The sequence below is a fragment of the Rhincodon typus genome, chromosome 22, assembly GCF_021869965.1.
Source record: "Rhincodon typus isolate 14 chromosome 22, sRhiTyp1.1, whole genome shotgun sequence".
NCBI classification, from domain to species: Eukaryota; Metazoa; Chordata; class Chondrichthyes; order Orectolobiformes; family Rhincodontidae; genus Rhincodon; species Rhincodon typus.
The window spans coordinates 25,504,447-25,526,911 of NC_063353.1; the positions used below are offsets into that span (position 1 = coordinate 25,504,447).

Below are 22,465 nucleotides of genomic sequence, written 5' to 3' on the forward strand. Positions count from 1 at the left end.
ACCCTTTTGTATCTCTCTCCTATCAGCTTAAACCCATGCCTTTTAGTTTTAGACTCCGCTACCCTTGGAAAAAGCCAATGGCTATCTACCTTACCTATGCATCAGAAGGTGGAGGCAAATCCGTTTAAGCAGGAAAGATCAGGAAGCCATTTGGTCCATTACCCCATTCAAGACAATTGTGGCCTCGACCCCACTTTCCTGTCTCTCCATCCCACCTCCCCCACTCCTCACCCCAACCCTCCACTCCCTTCTCAATCAAAAAAAATTTCTCAATTAAATATATTCACTGATTTGCATGAACTCCCCCACCCCCCACTGTTTTTTACTGTGGGAGAATTTCACAAACTCCCCCACCCTCCAGGAGAAGAAACTTCTCCTTGTCTTTGTCGTCAATGGGAAATTCCTTCTTCCAAAACAGTGCCCGCTCTTCCCCGCCTTTCTCATTCCACCCAACATCCTCTTTGTTAAACTTCTCTTTCCTAAGGGTCTAATATAATTCAATGACCTTACCTCCCATTCTTTGAAACTTCAAAAGAGTCCAGCCAAACCTGTTCTGCCTGTCAGTTTCGGGGATGACTCACTGCGATAAAGTTCCTTTCTCCCCGACTGTTCTAAGAGCTTTGACAGCTGATGTGGCAAGTTCATCCATTAAAAAAAAGAGTTTCTAAAGTGTGGAATTCATATGAAAAATAAAAAATTTAAAGGCACGTGTGATATTTTAAATCATACAGCATGGAAACAGACCCCTTGGTACAACCAGTCCACACCGACCACAATCCCAAACCAAACCAGTCCCACCTGCCCGCACTTGGCCAAACGCAGGAAAATGAGACCAGTCCAGTGCAGCACCATGCTCGGCATGGACTGGCTGGACCAAAGAGCCATACAGCATGGAAACAAACCCTATGACTCTACGCCTGCCTGCACTTTGCCCATATCTATCCAAACCTTTCCCATTTGTGTACTTATTCAAATGTCTTTTAAATGTTGTAACTGTACCCACATCCACCACTTTTTCTGGAAATTCTTTCCACACACAAATCACTCCCTTAAATTGGACACAGTAGGCAGCTTCGGAGAATCTCACCCATGGATTTGTGTGTTAACGCTGTTCAAATATAATCACTTTCCAGCAGAGTTCACTGGAAAATAGTTAGATCTGAAATCAGTTATTTCCTCCACCTTAGACTGGAGTCGTTGTCGTCAACTGTAATTTTTCCACAGCAACCCAAACAGGAGCTAACTTGGCATAAGTTAGGGATCAAACTGTGATCTTCCTGATTGTATGGACCAGTTCCAGTTGATATCTTTACTCCCTGAGCCACTTCAGGAGTCACATTTTAGCAGAGAACTCTCGTCAAGTGTTTTCCTGGAAATGGTGGCCAAAGTTTTGAAGTCATTTTGTTTTGTACTTTTTATGTTATTTCTGAAGCAAATGCAAGCTTATAAAAACCAAAATACTGTAGATGCTAGAAATCTGAAACAAACACAGAAAATGCTGGAGAAATTCAGCAGGTCTGTGGATAAAGGAACAGAATTAATTTTTCGAGTCTCATATCATTCTTCTTCAGTCATTCTAGAATTAAAACATTTGCAAATTTATAGTTGTGCAACATCAAAAAAACAAATGCTGTAAAATGCTGAGAACCACATTCTAGGTGAGGGAAATAAAATAGAAAGACGTCAGCTGCTCACTATTATAGTAAAGTTGCAAACACGTTCTTAATATGTTCATTTACAATTGCACTCTAAATAGGACACAATGGAGATTTTACTGCCTCGCAAACTGAATGAACTTTAAGAACTGCTCTCTGTTGACAGTTAAGTGAAAAATAGCTTGGTTGCCATGGAAGTACTTAACTGTTTGACAAATTTCGAATTGATTTAGTCTAGTTTCCATGGTTTCTGAACTATTTTCACTGGCGATGGCATTTCAGCTGTTGCAGTACAGAATGTGCACTGATTGATCAGGAGGAGACATTCTACTTTGAAGAGAAAAACTAATTTAGATTCATCAAAGACTTTATTGAACACCAAGGCCTTGGCAATATGTTTTGTGGCACAGTAATATGAACACCCAACCTGCTTGAAATGTATTGAATGTATAAAATGTTTTATAATCAACGGCTCAAGTAGCTGAGATGGAAATTTCAGTAACATGTAGGTCAATGCTGTCTAGGGTCATCTATTTGCATATTAAAACAGGAAGTTCTAGAAAGCCTAGCTGCCACTTCGATACAGCTACAAAATAATCTTATTGCATAGTCTTTGTAAGCTGTGGGCTGAAATTGGCATGTGCACGTCAACTTGCAATGTTCCTTAACCAAGCAAAAATTAAAGTTTGACTGAGTTGAACTTTGAACATTGTAATCAGGCTTAATGTCCATACTATTGTCTTGTAATCAAAATTTAAAGCACTGTTAATATCTGTTAATATTATTCTTAACTGTTCTTTGCTCATCGATTGTTGTTTCTGGGTATCAGATTCTTCCTTCCCAACATGCTACTATCATTGCGTAACAGTCAGGACTCACTGCATTGACTCTTAATTCAACTGATTTTACCCCAGGATCTGTGGAATTCATTTACTTCTCCTGCTCTTATCTTCAGTTTTTCCTTTAAAGAAGGTCAAGCTAGATGCCAATTCCTTGGTACTTTCCGAGTTTCTTTGCTTTCTCTGCTATTTTTCCACCTTGTCAGGGCCCTGTATTGAGGACAGTTTTATAATACTTCCATGTGAACCTCTTGCCAATATTCAGGTCATTCCCCAGATGCTCACATTTGTATTCCGGTGCCACAGAATAGAATTATTTAGGAAGCTGCTGAAAAATTAAGCCAGATTTATTTCAGGACCAGACAGACAAAAAGATTGATTGCTAGTGTAGTTTATTGTCATATCTGAGGAACTAACCTAAAAGACAATCAAAATATTCTGGAAAAGGATCAGTATATCAGGATAAAACTGTTTGCAATACTGAACCTAAATTAGCACGAATACTTTTTTTTATAATCAATAATTTATTGCATGGGTTGACAACTTGCTAAATTACAGAAGCAGAATATGCCCAATCCAGTTCAACAACAACTAATATTTATATAGTGCCATTCACATCATGAAAATCCTCAAGGCTCTTCACAGAATCATTATAAAACGAAGTATGACACCAAGCCGCATAGAAAGATGTTAGGTCAGATGACCAAAAGCATGGTCAAAGAATGAGGCTTTATAAAGTGTCTTTAAGGAGAAAAGTGAGGAATATTCTCTGAGGGATGCATCTATAGAACACTCTATTCAAACATTTGCTCACATGGGAATTTGCATGTAGTGTAGAAAATTGAAACAGGGGCAGGGCATTTGGCTCTTAAGCTTGCTCTGCCATTCATATCATCCTGGCTGATCAACTGTGATACTGTAAACTTCAGAACTTTAACAACTTTTCATTTGTTGCTTCTTTCAATCAAAACTCCATCTGAAATAAACTACTAAAAGGACAAGTAAAAACTTATGCAGGAATTGAAAGCAATTACCCATGCTTAGGAAAAGAAGGAGTAAAGACTACATAAACAAAAACAAACACTGTTTTAACATCTGCTTGACAACTGGCTGCTTTAAGGCACAAGAACAACTGATTGCTCTGCAAAAGAACTTAAGGAGTTAATCACAGTTAAGGGGTGTCTTCAAACAGGCAGTCCCTGCCAAATGTAACAAGGAACAAGGAAGCTACTTCTGATAAAAAGGTAAGCTGCAGCTTTGCAATATTGTGGGCGAAGGAATCTAAAAAATCAGCAATAATGTCATTTCTTAGACCTGAAGGATGAAAAAATTGTATGAGAATCCAACACTAGAACTCTCCAGCAGCACAACTTAGAGGAACAACACTGTACAAGGATTAAACCTAGACATCAGAGACAGACATGTTTGGTTAGAATCATAGCTAAATTCCACCTTTAATGGGCAATAGTTAGGTTGAATTGTGAGACTTAACTTGCTTGAGGGGTCTTATTTTGGTTGTTACATACAATAAAGTTTTGAGTAATTAATTCATTACTTGATTATCTGTAAGATTTCTCAGTAACATGGAATTAAAGGTAGCTTCTGGTGATTTACCCACAACACTACCAAATCAGTATCCTGTTCCTGCTTATGACCCATACCCTTTAGGCCTATGAACTATCTCTACTTTGAAAAACATTTAATGTTTTGGCCTCAACAGCTTTCTGTGGCAGAAGATTACATAGGCTTACCACACCTCACCCACAGACCGCAGTCAGTAAGGACAGCAACAACACCTTGTCCATGATAATCTTCAACACCGGCGCTCTGCAAGGCTGCTTACTCAGCCCCTTACTATACTCCTTATACATTCACGGACGTGTGGCCAAATTCTGCTCTAGCTCCATCTACAAACTTGCCGATGACACCACCGTGATGGGTCGGATCTTAAACAATGAACAGAGAGTACAGGAAAGAGATAGAGAGTTTAGTGGCATGGTGTAAAGACAGCAATCTCTACCCCAGTGTCAGCAAAACAAACCAGTTGGTCATTGACTTCAGGAAGCTGAGAGGAGGTCATGCCCCTGTCAGTATCAATGGTGCTGAGGTGGAGATGGTTGAGGGCTTCATTTTCCTAGGAATAAATATCAGCAAAAATCTGTCCTGGTTCATCCATGTCAATGCTATGATCAAGAAAGTACATCAATGCCTCTAATTCCTCAGAAGACTAAGGATATTTTGCATGTCCACAATGAATCTTACTAATTTTTATAGATGCACCACTGAAAGCATCGTATTCGGATGTTTAGTATGGCAATTGCTCTGGCCAAGACCACAAGAAATTACAGATAGTTGTGAATGCAGCTTACTCTATCATGCAAACCAGCCTTCCATCCACTGGCTTTGTCTATACTTCCCACTGCTTCAGAAAAGCGGCCAACATAATCAAAGACCCCTCCCACCCCAGTTATACTCTCTTTCGCCCTCTTCCATTGGGCAGAACATACAAAAGTTTGAAAACACGTACCAACAAATTCAAGAACAGCTTCTTCCTCGCTATTATCAGACTTTTGAATGGACTTCTCATGTATTAGAGTTGATCTTTCTCTGCACCATCTCTACAGCTGTAACACGATATTCTGCATTCTGTCTTATTAGCCTGCTGTGTTTATGTAAAGTATGATTTGCCTGAATAGCAGGCAAAACAATAAATTTCACTGTATCTCAGTACATATGACAATAACAAATCAAATTAAATCTTTGGGTGAAGACATTTCTCCTCATTTTTGCAGTCTATTTTGTTAATTTGTTGTTATCTCATTTGAATAGCACTTGCTACCTTTCCCTATAGAGGTAATTTTGACTGTGGGCTTGAACACCTGTTAAACACCTTTTCCAATTAATGATTCAAGTGACTTTAAAAATGACATGCTCTGTGTAAAGAATTAGGATGACAAATCCATATGTAACTGCTTGCTGCATATGCTGTGACAGATCATGAACATTTGTGAATTTCTTTCAGTTTTACTCTTCTAGGCTTACATCTGCTTTTTGCAAAGCTTTAACTCACTTCTGTTTTCTCTTTTTTTTTCAGAAACTGTTTTCTTTCCCTTTCCCCCACTCCTGTTTCTTCGATTACTTTGATAATCATTTCTCTTCTCTCATAGCAAGGAATCAGGATCTCAAACCAAAAGGGGATAGTGTGGGAGTGGAACTGGTCCTGGGCATGCCTTGCAGAATTATAGCAAAGAAGGAACGTGAAAAATAGAAACCCCAGAGAAGATATGAAGCAAAATCAGGAAGAAAACCTGTGTCACAGAGAAACCATGTTATGTTTAGGCTTGGAGTTTATGGTGGAAGTAGTCTAGTTTATATTTTACAAGAACACTTAAAGCCTTTATTGACAAGAACAAAATATTTTTTAATTGGGTCATGCAAGATGTGATGTACATCCTTAGCTTAATATATCTGAATGTGTGATTATTGATTTAAAAATCTGATATGCACTCTATGTCGTCATTTAAATTTATTGCTGGGTCGTGTTAGATGTAACATGTTGGGACATGAGACATTGTATATAAAGACTGGAGATAACTGTACACTTGGTCGTGGGAAATTGAAACATTTTCAGGAATATAATTTTTGTAACTCAATTAAGACACAATGAGATATTCATGTAAAAAGCAATTGTTTTCTATGGCAGATTATATAGAGAGTAATTTCTATTTTTACTCTGGTAGCCTTTTGTAATGTTAGTCTACACAAAGGGATTTATACTGGAAGCAGCACTGGATCATACTAGAATGACTGAAGGGAATCACTGGCTGAATCAGGGACTAGTTTTCACCACCTATTTTGTAAACTTTTTTAATGAGGTGGAACTTATGACCTTGGCTAGCCCTCACCAGCGTTGGTTTTTCATTGAAGGTAGACTTGGATATTCCAAATGTCTGTTTTGTTACAAATGTCTTAAGCAATGTGGAGTGGAATTCCTGTTGGTTTAGGTTAATCAGCAAAAGTGAGGAATTTTATCGTTCCTGTTAATGTAATTGGTCTTGAACAAAAAACAACAATGTCTGTTAACATAACAACACAACCCTCAGCACTGATAATGTATTAAACCAAGACAACAAGGTGCAGAGCTGGATGAACACAGCAGGCCAAGCAGCATCATAGGAGCAGAAGCAACACCAATAACAGCACTTGCCTTCTTCTGAGCCAAATGCCTCTCCACTGAACAGAGCATCAAACTGAAGGAGTCAATCCTGCCAGCACAGGATCTACAGCAGAAGATCAGCTCCCTTGACTTGACTGAGCAACAGGACGTCAGGACTATCAGACTTACATGGCAAGGTTATTGCTGACATCTTCAGCCTCCTGGAACAGGATCTCGCTCCCAGTGGACCAAATGGGTACACAGTGCCTAGGGCCATAAAGGCAGAGCCCCAAAAATCTTTACTTGAAGCTTCTCCTTGGGATTTGCATCTACACGATTTCACAATCTGCTGCTCACAGTACATTTTCCAACTCACTGCTGTCAAATTTGCCAGAACTATCACTTGCATCCACTTTACTAATGATGAGGCTAGTCAGAACCAGAGAGCTCTCATAATTGCAGCACTGGCTGGATTGCTGGGTCGAAGGAGTTATTGAGTACACACACATACGGCAGTCAAGTTACCCGGAGATCAACCAGCAGGACTGGTCAATCAGAAGGGATACTACTCTATCAATATTCAGCTGCCATGTGACCACAGGAGGATTCCCCTGCCTGTTGGTGGAAGGTATCCAATCAGCTGTCATGCTGTTTTTATTCTGTGCCAGTCACACCTTCCACAGATCCTCACACCTCCACACACCTCCAGGCAGAGTCAGTAGGTATGGCATTAGAGACAAGGACTACCCTTTAAGGACTAGGCTGATTAAATCAGTGAGAACTCTCCCATTGATGCAGACAAAATATACAACTAGAGACATATTTGTTGTAGTATGTAATGATTCCAAAAGAGTTAATATTGAAGTTGCAGTAGCTCCATTCAAGCTGAATATGTTACATACATCTGTAGCTGGAGACAGTGAAATGTATAGTAGCCTTCCTAGGGAACAGTTGTATTATGTACAGCTCCCAGAAGTTCTCGTAATTATGCCTGGCTAGGGTGCCATTGTACTTATTGCTATCATGCAATAAGCCATCTTATTAACTCAGATCAGTGATTCCTCCACCAAAATTAAAAGTTCCTTGCTGTCTACCTTATCTATGTCCTCATTACTTTATACATCTTAATCATGTCCTTCCTCAGTCTCCTCTGCTCGAAGGTAAAAACTCCCAGTCTGTCCAATCTTTCTTCATAACTGAAGCTCTCCAGGCCATGCAACATTCTGGTAAATCGCCTCTGCACCCTTTCCAGAGTTATCACATCTCTCCTCTAATGTAGATTCCAGAACTGCACACAACTCTTAAGTTGTGGCCTAACCAACATTTTATAGAGTTCCAGGCTAATAAAGGCAAGCATTTCCTATGCCTTCTTAGCCATTTTATCCACCTGTCCCGTTACTTTTAGGGACACATACACCAAAGTCTCTCTGATCCTTGATGCTTCCCAGGGTCTGATATTGAGCTCACCCCATACCATTAAGGGTGGGCAATACGGAATCGCATGCCTGCCCACAATATATAATTAAATAATTAATGGTCAATTCTTAAAGCTTCTTAAATGCTTAATTGATTCCAATATTTCTCTTCTCTCACTGTCAAATGATTGCATGGACTGGTGGACAGGAGTGGGCTGCCTGCTTATCTTAAAAGTTTTAAAGTGGTAGGAAAGGAGCGGGAGTTCTATCCTTGTAGAATGTTCTTTGTCCAATGGGGGGCATCGCCTGAGAAGGTAGTATCTGCACCCCCTCCCTGCCTTCCTTTCTGTCTACTCTTGAAAACCACCATACCCATCCAACCCTTCCCTCACAGGGGTAAGCAATCTCCACCCAATATCCCTGAATTACTTCACTCCCTAATCCATCAGACCTCCATAATGGGACTAACTGCAGTGCTGGTGGTGCCCACTACTGAGCTGTGGTGCTGCCAGGACTATTGGAACTGTCAGTCAACTATAGTGGCTTAGCATTTCCTTCCTAGTGAGGGGCAGAAGTCCAACTCCCCAGCACTTCAGCCCACTGCTACTTTCTGGTCCGACAGACCGACTTTCCTTCTGGGTGGCAAGCAGTCAGATCCCAACCCCCAATTTCCTGCCCTTAATTCCAACTGTAGCATTACACTAGTTCATCACCATTCCTTGCTCCTAGATACAGTGCCCCATGTATGAAACCAACAGTACTGTTTAGTGCTATTTATGTCTTTTTCCCGCCTTTTAAAGAAACATGTCTTTCTATCCGTAAATCTCTTTCCCCTCCACTTCGCTAAAAATCTTATAGATGCAACTCCATCCCTTGTTCTTTATTGCCCTATATCTAATACTTCAGTTTACCTCTTTCAAACTATATTTGCCATTTTTTTGCCCACCTCCCTTAAGTTATCCAATTCTTTTCACAGGTTCTCAAATCTAATCTGACCATCAGCAGGTTTCCTTTTAATAGTACACTACTGCCTCATGCATTTGTTTGTGTGGAAAATAATTCAAAATGTCATTGACTGTTACAATTAATATAATATTCCTGATATAATTTTAAGATTTTCAAATAATATTGCTAACATGATGAGTGACTTATCACAAAGAAATTTATTGTAGATTACAATGGAGTTTTCACGGCGACTAAAAATAATTTATTATAAACAAATCTCCAATGTTTTAACACTTACATCATTTGCCATTTGCAATTAATGAATAACCTGCTCTTCCAACACAGACATTACAAGCAGCTCAGATGATTTTTGACTTGCTCCCAGACCTCTTAAAATTTAAAACATGATTGGATTTTACAAGCTCAAAGATTTTGAACTTTTTAAACCTCAAATATTTTATTTTTGCGTTCTTGCAACTCTGAATTGTGAATTATTTTCAGAATGTGTCTTTTACTTAATTTTATGAAATTGATATCATAGGATGGAGAAAGGATGGTAATTGGTAACTAGGCAATTTAAGTAAATGTGATCAGGGTATATGCAAAACTTAACTGGAATGCAAACTTTGAGAAGAGAGAATTTGATACACTACACGGTCATTCCTATACATATGGTGAAGAACACACATTATATTACATTATCCATTTCTTGATAAATTTAACAAACCCAAGGCTCAAGGGGAATTAGCATTATTGATAAGTATGAAACAAAAAGAGTTACAAGGCCAAATACAATTGCAAATAAGCAGTCAAAACAATGGAAAATCGTTACAATTTAACACGGCTGAAAAACCCAGAAAAATGTCAGGTCAGGAACACAATATGATTCCAGCCACTTACAAATTTAAAACAGGCAGGCTTGCAGATGAGTGAGAAACTCTTGTGGGGACACTAGTTAAGTAACATATTAAAATCCTAAATTTAATATCAGACTAAACACAGGTTTCTGGCTTTAACAGCTAACATGAGTTTCTTGAGCTGTGTGGAACTCATCAGTATCAACCTGGAGCAAATACAGCAAGAAGTGCATAATCAATGAAAATAACAGGCTAGGAAGCCTTCAAAGGTTGAAACTGAATAATTGCAGCTCTAGTTAGGTGAAAGGCTACTACTCATTGCATGTTTTTCTTTCAACTGGAATACCTGTGTAGAAATCAAAAGCTGGAACCCTGGTCAACTTTCCTTTTCTCAGCTTAGCATATGATGGTCACTTGTAATGATCTAACTGTTATTCATATCAAGGTTCACAAAAAAGGAACCTTCATGTTCTGTAAAGTTGCATGATGCAATTAGACATTAAGCCATCAGAACAATTCAAAACATTTCTTTGTCTTTTTTATCTTTAAATTGCTTCAATTCAGTTGACAGGAAAATAGCTTTCCATGGCAGTATACATTCCCTTGTTCATATTGACCAGGGCTAGAAAGTTGTGTTTGTCCTTGTAACTTTCTTACAAATATAAAATGTGGAAACTCAACTCAGGTTACTTTGGGACATGAATGTTAATATTTTTGCTCAAAACAAATTCTTGATAAGAACTTACAAATCATTAAACTTCTCCAAAGACAGATCTGGTGTGAAAACATCCAACAGACCAATTACCTAGAGAGAAAACAGAATATGTTTATAGTCAATTTATGATTTATTCAGATCATCATCCAATACATCTGAAAAGAATGGTAAACAAAAGACAAATCATGGGATAGGTTTCTTCAGTTATCAAAAAAATGTATTTATTCCTGAAATACTTTTATTTTTAGTGCACTTCAAAGGGCTCTGCCTTAATGAAAAAGTGCTTGTAAACCAAACAAAAAATGTTTGCCAAATGTACAATAGTGACACATACTAGAGTGAAATCAGAAGTTTAATCTGTGCTCGAAATATATTACTCCCTTGTTGAAGAATCTCGTTGAAAATGATACAGGACCCTTACTGGGCTCTTCTCACCCTCTGCAAAATAACAGGCTGCATGCTTTCTCGACAAAGAGTTATACATTTGCCTTCCTCAGTTGACTAAATGAGCAAAAATGAATTTTCAGACCTTATCTATTTTATCAGAGATAAGTTGGGCTGCCAATTCACTATCGTCCATCTGCACTGTTGCACAAGTTAATTTTATACACACAATAGCTTTTCAAGAATTATTTTTTACACAAATATTAAAGATTCAAAGATTTAAGGAAGACAAACACTAAAATTATTGTACATATAGATATATATACACATTTCTTATTGTACCAACAATACCATGAGGTGACTGGCTTAGATGTGTTAATGAATCTAGTTAGGCTGTTGAGTTAAATTAAAACAAAATGCTGAAGAAACTCAGTATGTCTGGCAGCATCTATGAAAAGAGAAACTGAGTTAACGTATCTAGTCCTGTAAGACTCTTCTTCTGAAGAGGAATATATTGGACTTGAATTATTGTACGTTTCTGTCTCCACAGATGTGTCTGTTCCTGCCCCCCACACCCCCGCACTGAGTTTATCCATTACTTTCCGTTCTTATTTCAGATCTGCAAATATTTTGTGTTTTTAAAAAAAAAAAAATTCACTCATGGGGTGTGGACATCGCTGGCTGGCCAGCATTTATTGCGTGTCCCTGGATGCCCTTGAGAAGGTGGTGGTGAGCTGCCTTCTTGAACTGCTGTAGTCCATGTGCTGGAAGTCAATCCACATTGCTGTTAGGAAGGAATTTCAGGATTTTGACCCAGCGACAGCGAAGGAATGGCAATATATTTCCAGGTCAACATTGTAAGTGGCTTGGAGGGGATCTTGCAAGTGGTGGTGTTCCCACATATTTGCTGCCCTTGATGTTCTAGATGGAAGTGATCGTGGGTTTGGGAGGTGCTGTCTGAGGATATTTGGTGAGTTTCTGCAGTGCATCTTGTAGATAGTACACGTTGCTGCTAGTGAGCATTGGTGGTGAGGGAGTGGATGTTTATGGATGTGTTGCCAATCAAGCGGGCTGCTTTGTCCTGGATGGTGTCAAGTTTCTTGAGTGTTGTTGGAGCTTCATCCATCCAGGCAAGTGGGGAGTATTCCATCACACTCCTGACTTGTGCCTTACAGATGGTGGACAGGCTGTGGTGAGTCAGGAAGTGAGTTACTGGTTCCAGTTTTCCTAGCTTCTGACCTGTCCTTGCAGCTACTGTGTTTATGTGGTGAGTCTACTTGAATTTTTGGTCAATGGTAACCCTCAGGATGTTGCTAAATGATCTGATTATAACCTTACAACTTTACTTTAGCTCTGTCACAATGCTTGGTTCAGTAACAATGTCAAATTAACTTCTCTCAATAATGTCATTGAATTCCATTGGTTAACGAATGCAGATTCAAACCCCTGTCAACCTGGTACTGGATAGAGGGCATCAGGGCTTCTTGTACTGAGCTACTTACATGACCTGAAGGTATTCCTAGTCAGCTCACCAAAATTTTCACCTTATTGTAGTTCAGCGAGACTGGCAGGGTGAACTCACTGGGGATATCCAGTGTACTGGAGGCTGTTGAAATGATTTTGGATAAAGGTCCTGCCTAATTGTCTCTTGTGACCCCACAGAGCACAGAACTAACAGGATTTTGAAACCAGCCACAGTGCCATGACTTTAGATCACCTTGTGCAGGGAGTACGGCACATCTAAACAAGACATGAAGCTGGGAACACCCCCAACTGCCTCATTGGTCCACATCCGATAGGCCAGGAAATCAGCAAGGGTCTTCCAAACATGTCAAATTAATAGTTTTTTTTTGAAATGAAAAGATTTACACTGAATTGTCAACTTTTTTTATTTAGTCATTGGATGTGGGTGTTGCTTTCTGGCCAGCATTTCTTACCTGTCCCATCCCATAATGGAATTTCTTTTACCCGGAAATTCCTCATGGTCAATGTGGAGGAAAGGGAAAGTGGACCAGTCCAGTTCAACTTTGCAGCATAGGCAATTACATGTTCCCAATTCCAATAACTCCCACTTGGGTATCCTGTGCTATCTTGAACATGCAGACACTGAAATCCAATACAGCTGCCTGGTGACACAATAGTTAATACCAGCTGAGCAATTCCCCATCAAGCCTATAGAGAAAAAATAATTTTACAACATAACTTATTTTAATTCTATACTTTTTGCATGTTTCCACAGGACCAAATGGAAAACTTAAATCGAAACACCATGAACTAGAACAACCAAATGTGGACATGGTAAAGGGAAAAAGCAGAGAATGGGGTGACTATTTAGGGAAAAATTCAGCATTCACCTGAATCAGTGTGCTCTTTGATTAGTACTGCTGCCTCACAGTGCCAGAGACCTGGGTTCAATTGAACCCTGGGCGACTGTGTGGAATTTGCACATTCTCCCCGTGTCTCTGTGGGTTTCGTCCAGGTGCTCTGGTTTCCTCCCACAGTCCAAAAGATGTGCAGTTTAGGTAGATTGGCTTTGCTAAATTATCCATAATGTCCAGGGATGTGCAGGCTAAGTGGATTAGCCATGGGAAATGCAGGAACAAAAACAGAAGTTGCTGGAAAAGCTCAGCAGGTCTGGCAGCATCTCTGAAGAAAAAATCAGAGTTAATGTTTCGGGTCTGGTGACCCTCCCACAGAACGTCAACCCTGACTTTTTCTTCACAGATGTTGCCAGACCTGCTGAGATATTCCAGCAACTTCTGTTTTTGTTCCTGATTCACAGCATCCACAGTTCTTTTGGTTTTTATGGAAAATGCAGGGATGGGGTGTGACTGGGTGGGATGCTCTTCAGAGGGGCGGTGTGGATTCAATGGGCTGAATGGCTACTTCCACACTGTAAGGATTCTATGATGAATGACAGTCACTGTTGGATTACATTATTGCATTAGGACTGACATCTGGATTTCTCGCTGGCAATTCCATTCCCAGTTCCTCAGAAATGTGGAGAATTCCTGATACCTTAACAATACTCTTGGTTCATGATAATTGGGGGAAAAAAATCAAACTACATCCACTTTTTAAAGGTGGTAAAATGTCCATTTTTAAAGGTTTTAGATGGTCTGTGTGTGTAGGTCAACTTATTCTCTCAACTTCTTTCTTCAGTGTGAACACCTACCTTATAGCTCCTCTCTGCTAGTGAATACCGCTCCCTCACCCTCACTCCCATCCTCCAACAGGAGGCTTAGTGGTGAGTCAGTAGTTAATTTATTTGTTATCTCGGGCTTAAACTAGGTTTTTAATCCTCTAATTTTTTCCTGGCTAACCATTAGCTTAAGGGACCGTTCCAACTACAATGGACTCTTTTGAATGGTCCAATGCAAGGGAATTGTCCATCAGAAAGTTCAATTTCCCTGGCAATTCGCTTGGAGTCAGCTGCATCGGGATTCTACATAGTTCTGATGTACAACTCCAGTCAGCACTGCTCTCTGGATATCAGAATCTCTGGGCTGTTATACTATGGAGACTGAAAATTGGTGAAAATTCAATCAGATGCAACATAACATAATAGCATTGGACCCTGGAACTTTATCTCAAGGTATTGTTGCGCAAATCTTAAATGCATTTCGCTAAAATTCTTGCCTTTGCTATATTAGCAGTGGATTAAATTTGTTTAAAATAAGTGAATTAACATTTCATTAATACCTCATAGTAAAGGGATTTCAAAATATCACTAATATTTTCCAACTTAATTTCAGAATCTGGGTGACTTTGGGATCAAGGGAGGAAGATCTTGTGGAGAAGATGAGCTCAGAAAGGACATGAGGACAGATAGGATCAGGCTTAGGCCTAGGCCTAATGAGAGAACAGGAAATGACTGGGTGGAGATAGGTTGGGTAAGGACTTAGGGGTCATCTGCAACTCTCAGTGCAGCATACTGAATATCCTAAATAAAAACCGAAAGAACTGTGGATGCTATAAATCAGGAAAAAAAACAGAAGTTGCTAGAAAAGCTCAGCAGGTCTGGCATCATCTGTGAAGAAAAAAATCAGAGTTAACATTTCAGGTCTGGTGACCCTTCCTCAGAACTCATTCAGACCGAAAATGTTAACTTTGATTTCTCTTCAAAGATGCTGCTAGACCTGCTGAGCTTTTCCAGCAACATCTGTTTATGTTTCTGATTTACAGTATCCACAGTTCTTTCTGTTTTTATTTACTACATATCCTTGTCCTTCACAATGTTTGTCTATTATGGTGAACCTTACCATTCCATTCTTACTTGTACTGATTCAGAGCATGTACAGCAAGGGTGTCTGCTGGTGCAATTGTGGGCACGTTGGGCTGAATGGCCTCCTTCTGAACCATAATAATTCTGTGATTCTCCTCCTACCCCCTCAAAGGGTCATATCAGGGCTTCCTCAAGGAACCAAGCTTACTCCACTTCTCTTTCTAATCTTTGTGCAACTCCTCAGTGCTATCACCTGATGGCGTTAGGTCAGCTTCTGTAAATATTCTAACAATACCTAGGTTTCACCTTTGACTGTGTTTCTTCACTCCTTAAATCTGCGAAACCACCCAACTGACAGTAAATTATAAATTCCCTCCCAATTCATTCAACTGAGCTTTGGGAAGGCTGAAGCTACCTTTTCTGACTCCAGCCAAATATTTTGTTTGCTTTCACTGACTCACCCTTATGCCTGCTTGTTTACTTAGATTGAACTAGAAAGTGCACAACCTCCGCATCCTGTTTTGACCTGCAGCTGAGTTTCAGTCATTATATTGACATCAATACTGCTTACTTCCACTATCACAACATTGTCCTCCTCCACTCCTACCTGCTATATACTCTCTTCCTGCTTCCACAGCATCATTTCTTGCAGCTTAACAATCTATTCTTGGAAAAACACCCTGATTTCTCAATTGTATGGTTCTCCTGGGTTACATCATTCGAAAGCACAGTTTCTATGTAAACATTTGACAAGAACCAGCTCTTCCTCACCACCCTTCTCTTGACACCTCCACTGTCTATAGTTTGTCACAGTAATTTGTTCAACATCCAGTACTGGTTGAACAGAAATTTCCTCCAGTTACATTTCAGGAAGACTGAAGCCACTGTCTGCAATCTCTGCCACAAACTTTATTTCCTGTCCACTGACTTCATTCCTCTCCTTAATAACTGTCAGAAGCTGAACCAGACAGTTCACCATCTTGGTGTCACATTAGCTTCCAAAATGAGTTTCTGCCCACATATCCTCACCATCCCCAAGGCTGTCCATTCTACATTTTGTGAAAGAAGAGACACATTCACTTATATAACACATTTTATGACCACAGCATGAGCCAAAGCACTTTACAGCTAAAAATTGAACCTCAGTTTGTCAACTGCTGAAATCATTGTCTGTGCCTTTGTTAACTCCAGTAGTGATGATTCCAGCACACTCCTGACCAAACTCCCAGCTTTCAAACTTGAGATCATCTAAAACTTTACTGCCCAAATTCAAATCAAACCAAGTCCTGTTCTTCGATCTCTCTTATGCTCACCGATCTACATTGACAGCCAGATGAGCAATGCATTGAATTTTAAAATTCATCCTCATTTTTAAATTTCCTCGCGGCTTTGCATTTTGCTATCCCTATAATCTTCTCCATCTTCTGTAATATACACAGTGGTAGATGTTTGGAACTCTCTTCCACAAACGGCAGTGGATGCTACTCAGATGTTAGTTTAAAATCTGAGATAGATAATTTTTTTTTCAGCAAAAGTATTAAGGGATATGGGACAAAGATACACGGAGTTTGGACATAGATCAGCCACGACCACATTAAATGGTGGGACAGGCTCAATGGGCTGAATGGACTATTCCTGTTGATATGTTTCAATAATTTGATTCCTCCAATGATAGATTCCTGCAGGTCCTTGATTTCAGTCAATCCACATTGCACGGCTGTGGAATTTCTCCCTAAACCCTTCTATCTTTTTGATTCTCTTTCATCCTTTAAGATGCGCATTAAGACCTAACCCTTTGACTGTGCTTTTGGCCATCTGCCCTATTTATCTCCTTGTGTGACTCAGTGATTAAACTTTGTTTGGTAACACTGCTGTGAAGCAGTTTCTTCTGTATTTCTACATTGAAGGCACTGTACAAACACACTAATATAAGCACAAAGAACTACAGATGCTGCAAATCTGAAACAAAAACAGAATGCTGAAGAAACACAGCAGGTCTGTAGAGAGAAAACTGAGTTAACATTTCAAGTCCAGTGACCCTTTGTCAGAACTACTGTTACTGTACAAATATAAGTTGTTTTTGTTAGTTAATCAAACCTTCAGTCACTTTTCTTAACACACTCTCCCCGAGTATTGGATTGACCCATTTTCCTTTATTTTTCAGTGAAGTGTACAAATTTCAAGCAGTTGTAGTATAGTTGTTAATTGTTGATCTGATGTTTCAATGAATAATGGATACACAAGCATCATCAAAGGAATGAACATGTATAATTAATTTGCTTGAATTGACACAACATGCAACCGATTACAAAACTTTACCTTAAAAAATAAGCACTGAGCCAATTAAATGGATTTATTTTGCTCTAACATGATGACTGTTTTTGCACTTTTGATATTCAGCTTCTTCACTTCAGCTTCTGTTAACAAAAAGTATTTCACTTCCACGCAGCAATTCTTTTTTGAGATTTTGTGACCCCCCCCTCTACTTTTCAAAAGCTCTACGCCATTGTGTGACTGGTAACACAAGTGTGGGAACAGCTTAAAACAACAAGTATGTTACTATGGTAACAGTGTGTGGATCCTGAACACTGCTACCTAACGGGACAGAACAAAGAAGCTGGTACTGTCTTTCTAAAGGCTGTGAAGACCTTGCACAAAAATGTTTTGTTAATTGAATTTCAATAGTGACGCTGTTGTTTCAGCTCAGTGTAAATCCAAATCATTCTGAGTGTTACAATTTTGTTTTTGAATCCAGTTGAAACTTCTATAAAAGACATTAGATTGTCTAAAATAAATTAATTTTAATTTTTACTGCCCAACTAAAAAGGCACACAATTTTAAACCTCATACATAACAATGACAATGTCACAATGGACAGCATTCTTTTCCAGCTGAGGAAATGTTTTAGAGAAGCTGTCGTATTTAATCTTGCGGGAGTTGGCATATAATATAAACAACTGACAAGATTAACCTAAGTTAGAAGGCAAATTCAGTACTTTAACTGGTTATGATTATTTTCTTTGTTGCACTAACTTTTTGAATTGGTATATTAAAATTGTAAATCCCAGGGTCATAACCAGTTGTGAACTAATTGTATAAAATAAAGAACTGCCGTTGCTGTAGATCTGAAGCATATAAAAACAAACTGCTGGAGAATCTCAACAGGTTGATGTAACTGGATTCGAAACATTAACTCTGTTTTTCTCTGCACAGATGCTGCCAGACCTGTTGAGTTTCTCCAGCAATTTCTGTTTTAGTTGTGAACTAATTATGTTGTTTCGAAGGAGTTATTTGACCAAATTTGACCATTGAATGAACTAATCTGTCAAGACTTAACAGAAAAAACTTTAACTACAGAGTGCTTTCCTTATCTATATTCCATTGTATTTGACAATAAGTTTCTTTCGTTTCAAAGAAACCCTGAGCTGACATTAATAAATCAAAAAACCACTGTAACTGCAATTGTGATTTCCCATCATGCGGGACTAACAAGCAATGCTTTTCATTGATCTGCACATTAGTCAATGTCATACTGTCAAACTGGAAGAGACAGCTGAACCCACAGATGTAATCCAACAATTCGCGTGACAACTACAGAATATGTAAATATTAAAAATGATGAAATAATCCAGACATGTTTGAGGTATTATGCATAGGAAGCAAGTGGCTGATAAATTACTTATTGATGAGATAGTTAATGGCACGGTTGACCGTTATCTAGGATATTATTAGGCTTTGTACTCAGTACACTGTTCATTGAATAGAGTTGAATGTTGCCGTCGCATGTGCAAAACATGAAAGTGCAAGTCAGAGGAAATAATGCTTACACTATATATCACTGCAGCCAGACAATACTTTGAGCACTACAATACAACGGAAATAAGTACTTGAACAAAGGAGATGGTGCAAAGAAATGTTAGGTCCTTGATCCCCAACATATGAGGAAATACTGTAGAAGCACAAACTTTGCATCCTTGAAAGATGGCAGCACGTAAAAGTGAACAGTATAGAAAAAGGAAACCCGGAACATGAGCGCCTAAGCCACGAGACACTTTGGAATGATATCAGGAAGTTAATCACATGAAAATATAGACTTATAAGTTGATTGGCAGAGGGAAGAACCCAGGAATGATTCAGTATATTTTGGGTTGAGATGCTGACTGTGGATTCATTCGAGTTGGATAGATGGAGCACCACCCTTACTGGTCTCACTGATTAAGGGGAGGTGGTGAGGTAATAGTAAGGTTACTGTATTAGTAACCTAGAACACTAGGCTAGAAGGTCTGGGTACATACATTCAGATTCCACCTCTGCAGATGATGAAATTCAGATTCAATAAACAAACCGAAATATAAAAAGATAGCCTAATGCTGGCCAAGTAACTACGTCAATTTTCATAAATAACTCCACCTGGTTCACCAATGTCCGTGAAGAAAGGAATCTGCCATCCTTACTGGGAATGGCTTACTTGTAACTCCAGATCCACAGCAATATGGTTATAGAGTCAGAGAGTTATACAGCATAGAAACAGACCCTTCAGTCCAACCAGTCTATGCTGACCATAATCGCAAACTAAACTAGTCCCACCTGCCTGCGCTTGGCACATATCCCTCCAAACATTTCTTATTCATATACTTAGCTAAATGCCTATTAAATATTGTAACTGTAGCCACATCCATCACTTCCTCTTGAAGTTCATCCACACACAAACCATTCTCTGTGTAAAAAAAAGCCCCTCATTTTTTTTTAAAAATCATTCTCCTCTCACCTTAAGAATAATGCCTTGTCTTGAAATCCGCCCCCTTATGGAAAAGATGCCTCCCATTCTCCTTACCTATAACCCTTATGATTTTATAAACATTTATAAAGGTTGCCCCTCAACCTCCTGCGAAAAAGTCCCAGCATATCCACCCTCTCCTTATAATTCAAACACTCCATTCCTGGTAACATCCTAGCAAATCTCCTAACCCTAACCACTCTCTTCAGCTTAGTAATATATTTCCTATAACAGGGAGGCCAGAGAGGACAGTACTCCAGAAGAGGCCTCACCAACATTCTGTGAAAACCTCAACATAATGTCCCAACATCTATACTCAAAGGTCTGAGCAATGCCTCCTAAATGCCTGCTTAACCGCCTTACATACATGTGATACAAACCTCAAAGAATTATGTATATGAACCCCTCGGTCTCTCTGTTCTACAACTACCTAAGGCCCTAGTTTTAAATGTGTAAGCAAGTTAACTCTTAACTACCCTCATAAGAGTCTGAAGAAGTCTTGCTGGACAAGAAACATTAACTCTGATTTCCACTGATGCTACCAGACTTGTTCAGTTTCTCTAGTATTCTCTGTATTTGCCACAGCAACGTGTTTGACTCTCCATTGTTCTCTGGGCAATTAGGTATGGGCAATAACTGTTAGTCTATCCACAAACACCCACATCCCATGAACGAAGAAAACAAAAATCTGATGACTTTGGTTCTTCCGTTTTCCCTTCCTCTCATCCACTACATTACTCCTCCCCTTCCTCAAATCGATATGGGTAACTGGCACTTACACACGGTCAACAATGGAATGGAAAATGGACAAGCAAAATCAAAACAAGATTATGTAAGAAAACAAAGATTATTTAAGGCGTTGGTTTTTGCAAAGATAAAAATACTAATAACCCTCCCATTTTATAGGGTGATATTGAAAATCGAAGATCAGAAATCTATTACAGTAGTGTAATTTCAATAAAACCCTGGTGTCACCATGTTTATACTTTTGAAGTGATCATTCACTCACATTCTCGTGTTTCATGTGCTTCAATAGGCGAAGTTCCCGATAAGCTCGTTTAGCAAATAACTCGGATTGAAAGGGTCGGTATAATTTCTTGATTGCTACTTTAGTGCCAGTTCGCTTATCAATGGCTGAGCTGTGGGTCAAAAAAATCAGAGATTGGTAAGAATGCATTTAGTGGGTAATATATCCGCGAGTATACAATCTTCAGATACAATAACATGTGGCAAGTTTTTTTTTGAGAACCCGGAAGAGCTGTGGCCCAGTTCACAACTTTTTCAGTTCACTGATTGTATTTAAGTACATAGCGTTCGTTGAACGTGTATTTTTAATCTGCTGAACAAAGAGAGAGAAAGTGTGTGTGTGCTTTTTTTTTTAGGCGTCAAATGAGGTGAAGAAATCATGTTGCCCATCAAAGGGCAAGTTTATAAAAAAAAACTATCCAATCTCTAAAACGAAACTGGGTAAGGAGATAAGATCCCACTTACCAAACACTTCCATAGGCTCCTGAGCCTACAGCAGCCAGCTCTGTGTATCTCTCCAATACTTCCCAGGCTGTTTTATTAATCTCCTGGTAATAGAAACCCTTTCTCGTTGTCATTGTAGCAATTTACCAGACTTTGGGACCCGCTCAGAATTATCCGAACAAGACGCTAGAAGTAAAAGTGTCAGTTTCTTGTACTTTTGTTTTCCTCCCAAAAACCGCGAGTTTCAGAGCGCCGACCTCAGCTCCTTCACCCACCTTAAAACTGAGCTGAACGTGTTGAACTGGATGCCTTCATTGACTGACTATCAATGAGTACAACTCTAGAGTAACTTAGAATAGTTCCCCTTTGTTCGGATTAGTGTGACTACTAGCTTCCTCTCTGTCTTCTCTCTCTCTTTCTGTTTTCCCCCCTTCTGTAATATTCAATCGTGTCCTTCAAAGAAAATCTTTGAACTTTATAAATCACGTGTTTGATCAGTATTTGCAGTGAGGTGGTGTTTCGGTCGCTTTAAGTAAACGTTGTCTATTGCCAGCAGCTGGATTGGAGACTGCCATCGCATGGAAGTAGTCGATCATTACAAGCCAGCTGCAAATTCTAATGCCAGAGACAAAAAAACTGCAGAGATAGTGAGAACTGCAGATGCTGGAGTCAGAGATAACAGTGGGGAGCTGGAAGCACACAGCAGGCCAGGCAGCATCAGAGGAACAGGAAAGCTGATGTTTCGGTCGGGACCCTTTGGTCAACTTTCCTGCTCCTCTGATGCTGCCTGGCCTGCTGTGTTCCTCCAGCTCCACACTAAGATGCTGAAATCCAAGGTAGACAAACAGGAGGCTGGAAGAACTCGGCAAGCCAGGCAGCATTTGGAGGAAAGCAGAAGTCAATGTTTCGGGTATTACCCTTCAGTCCTGAAGCAGGGTAAGACCTGAAACATTGACTTCTTTCCTCCAGATGTTGCCTGGCTTGCTGTGTTCTTCCAAACACCTGTTTTGTACACCAAATTCTACTG

The 22,465-nt window shown here is 39.4% G+C and overlaps 1 protein-coding gene across 2 annotated transcripts in view; it reads right to left on the bottom strand.

The window, feature by feature from the left end:
• Positions 1-21,918, bottom strand: part of LOC109927220 (mitogen-activated protein kinase 12) — a 64,226-nt gene extending 42,308 nt beyond the window's left edge. Inside the window, exons 1-3 of one of the 2 annotated variants that reach the window (XM_048610477.1) lie at positions 21,714-21,918; positions 20,978-21,107; positions 10,614-10,672 (exon numbers count right to left, since the gene is read on the bottom strand). In XM_048610477.1, the coding sequence (XP_048466434.1) occupies positions 10,614-10,672; positions 20,978-20,992 (74 nt within the window). In that variant the 5' untranslated portion in view covers positions 20,993-21,107; positions 21,714-21,918. Of the gene's footprint in view, positions 1-10,613; positions 10,673-20,977; positions 21,108-21,459 lie in introns of both variants that reach the window. The other variant, XM_020527177.2, reaches the window with a different exon arrangement.
• Positions 21,919-22,465: the final 547 nt, after the last annotated feature.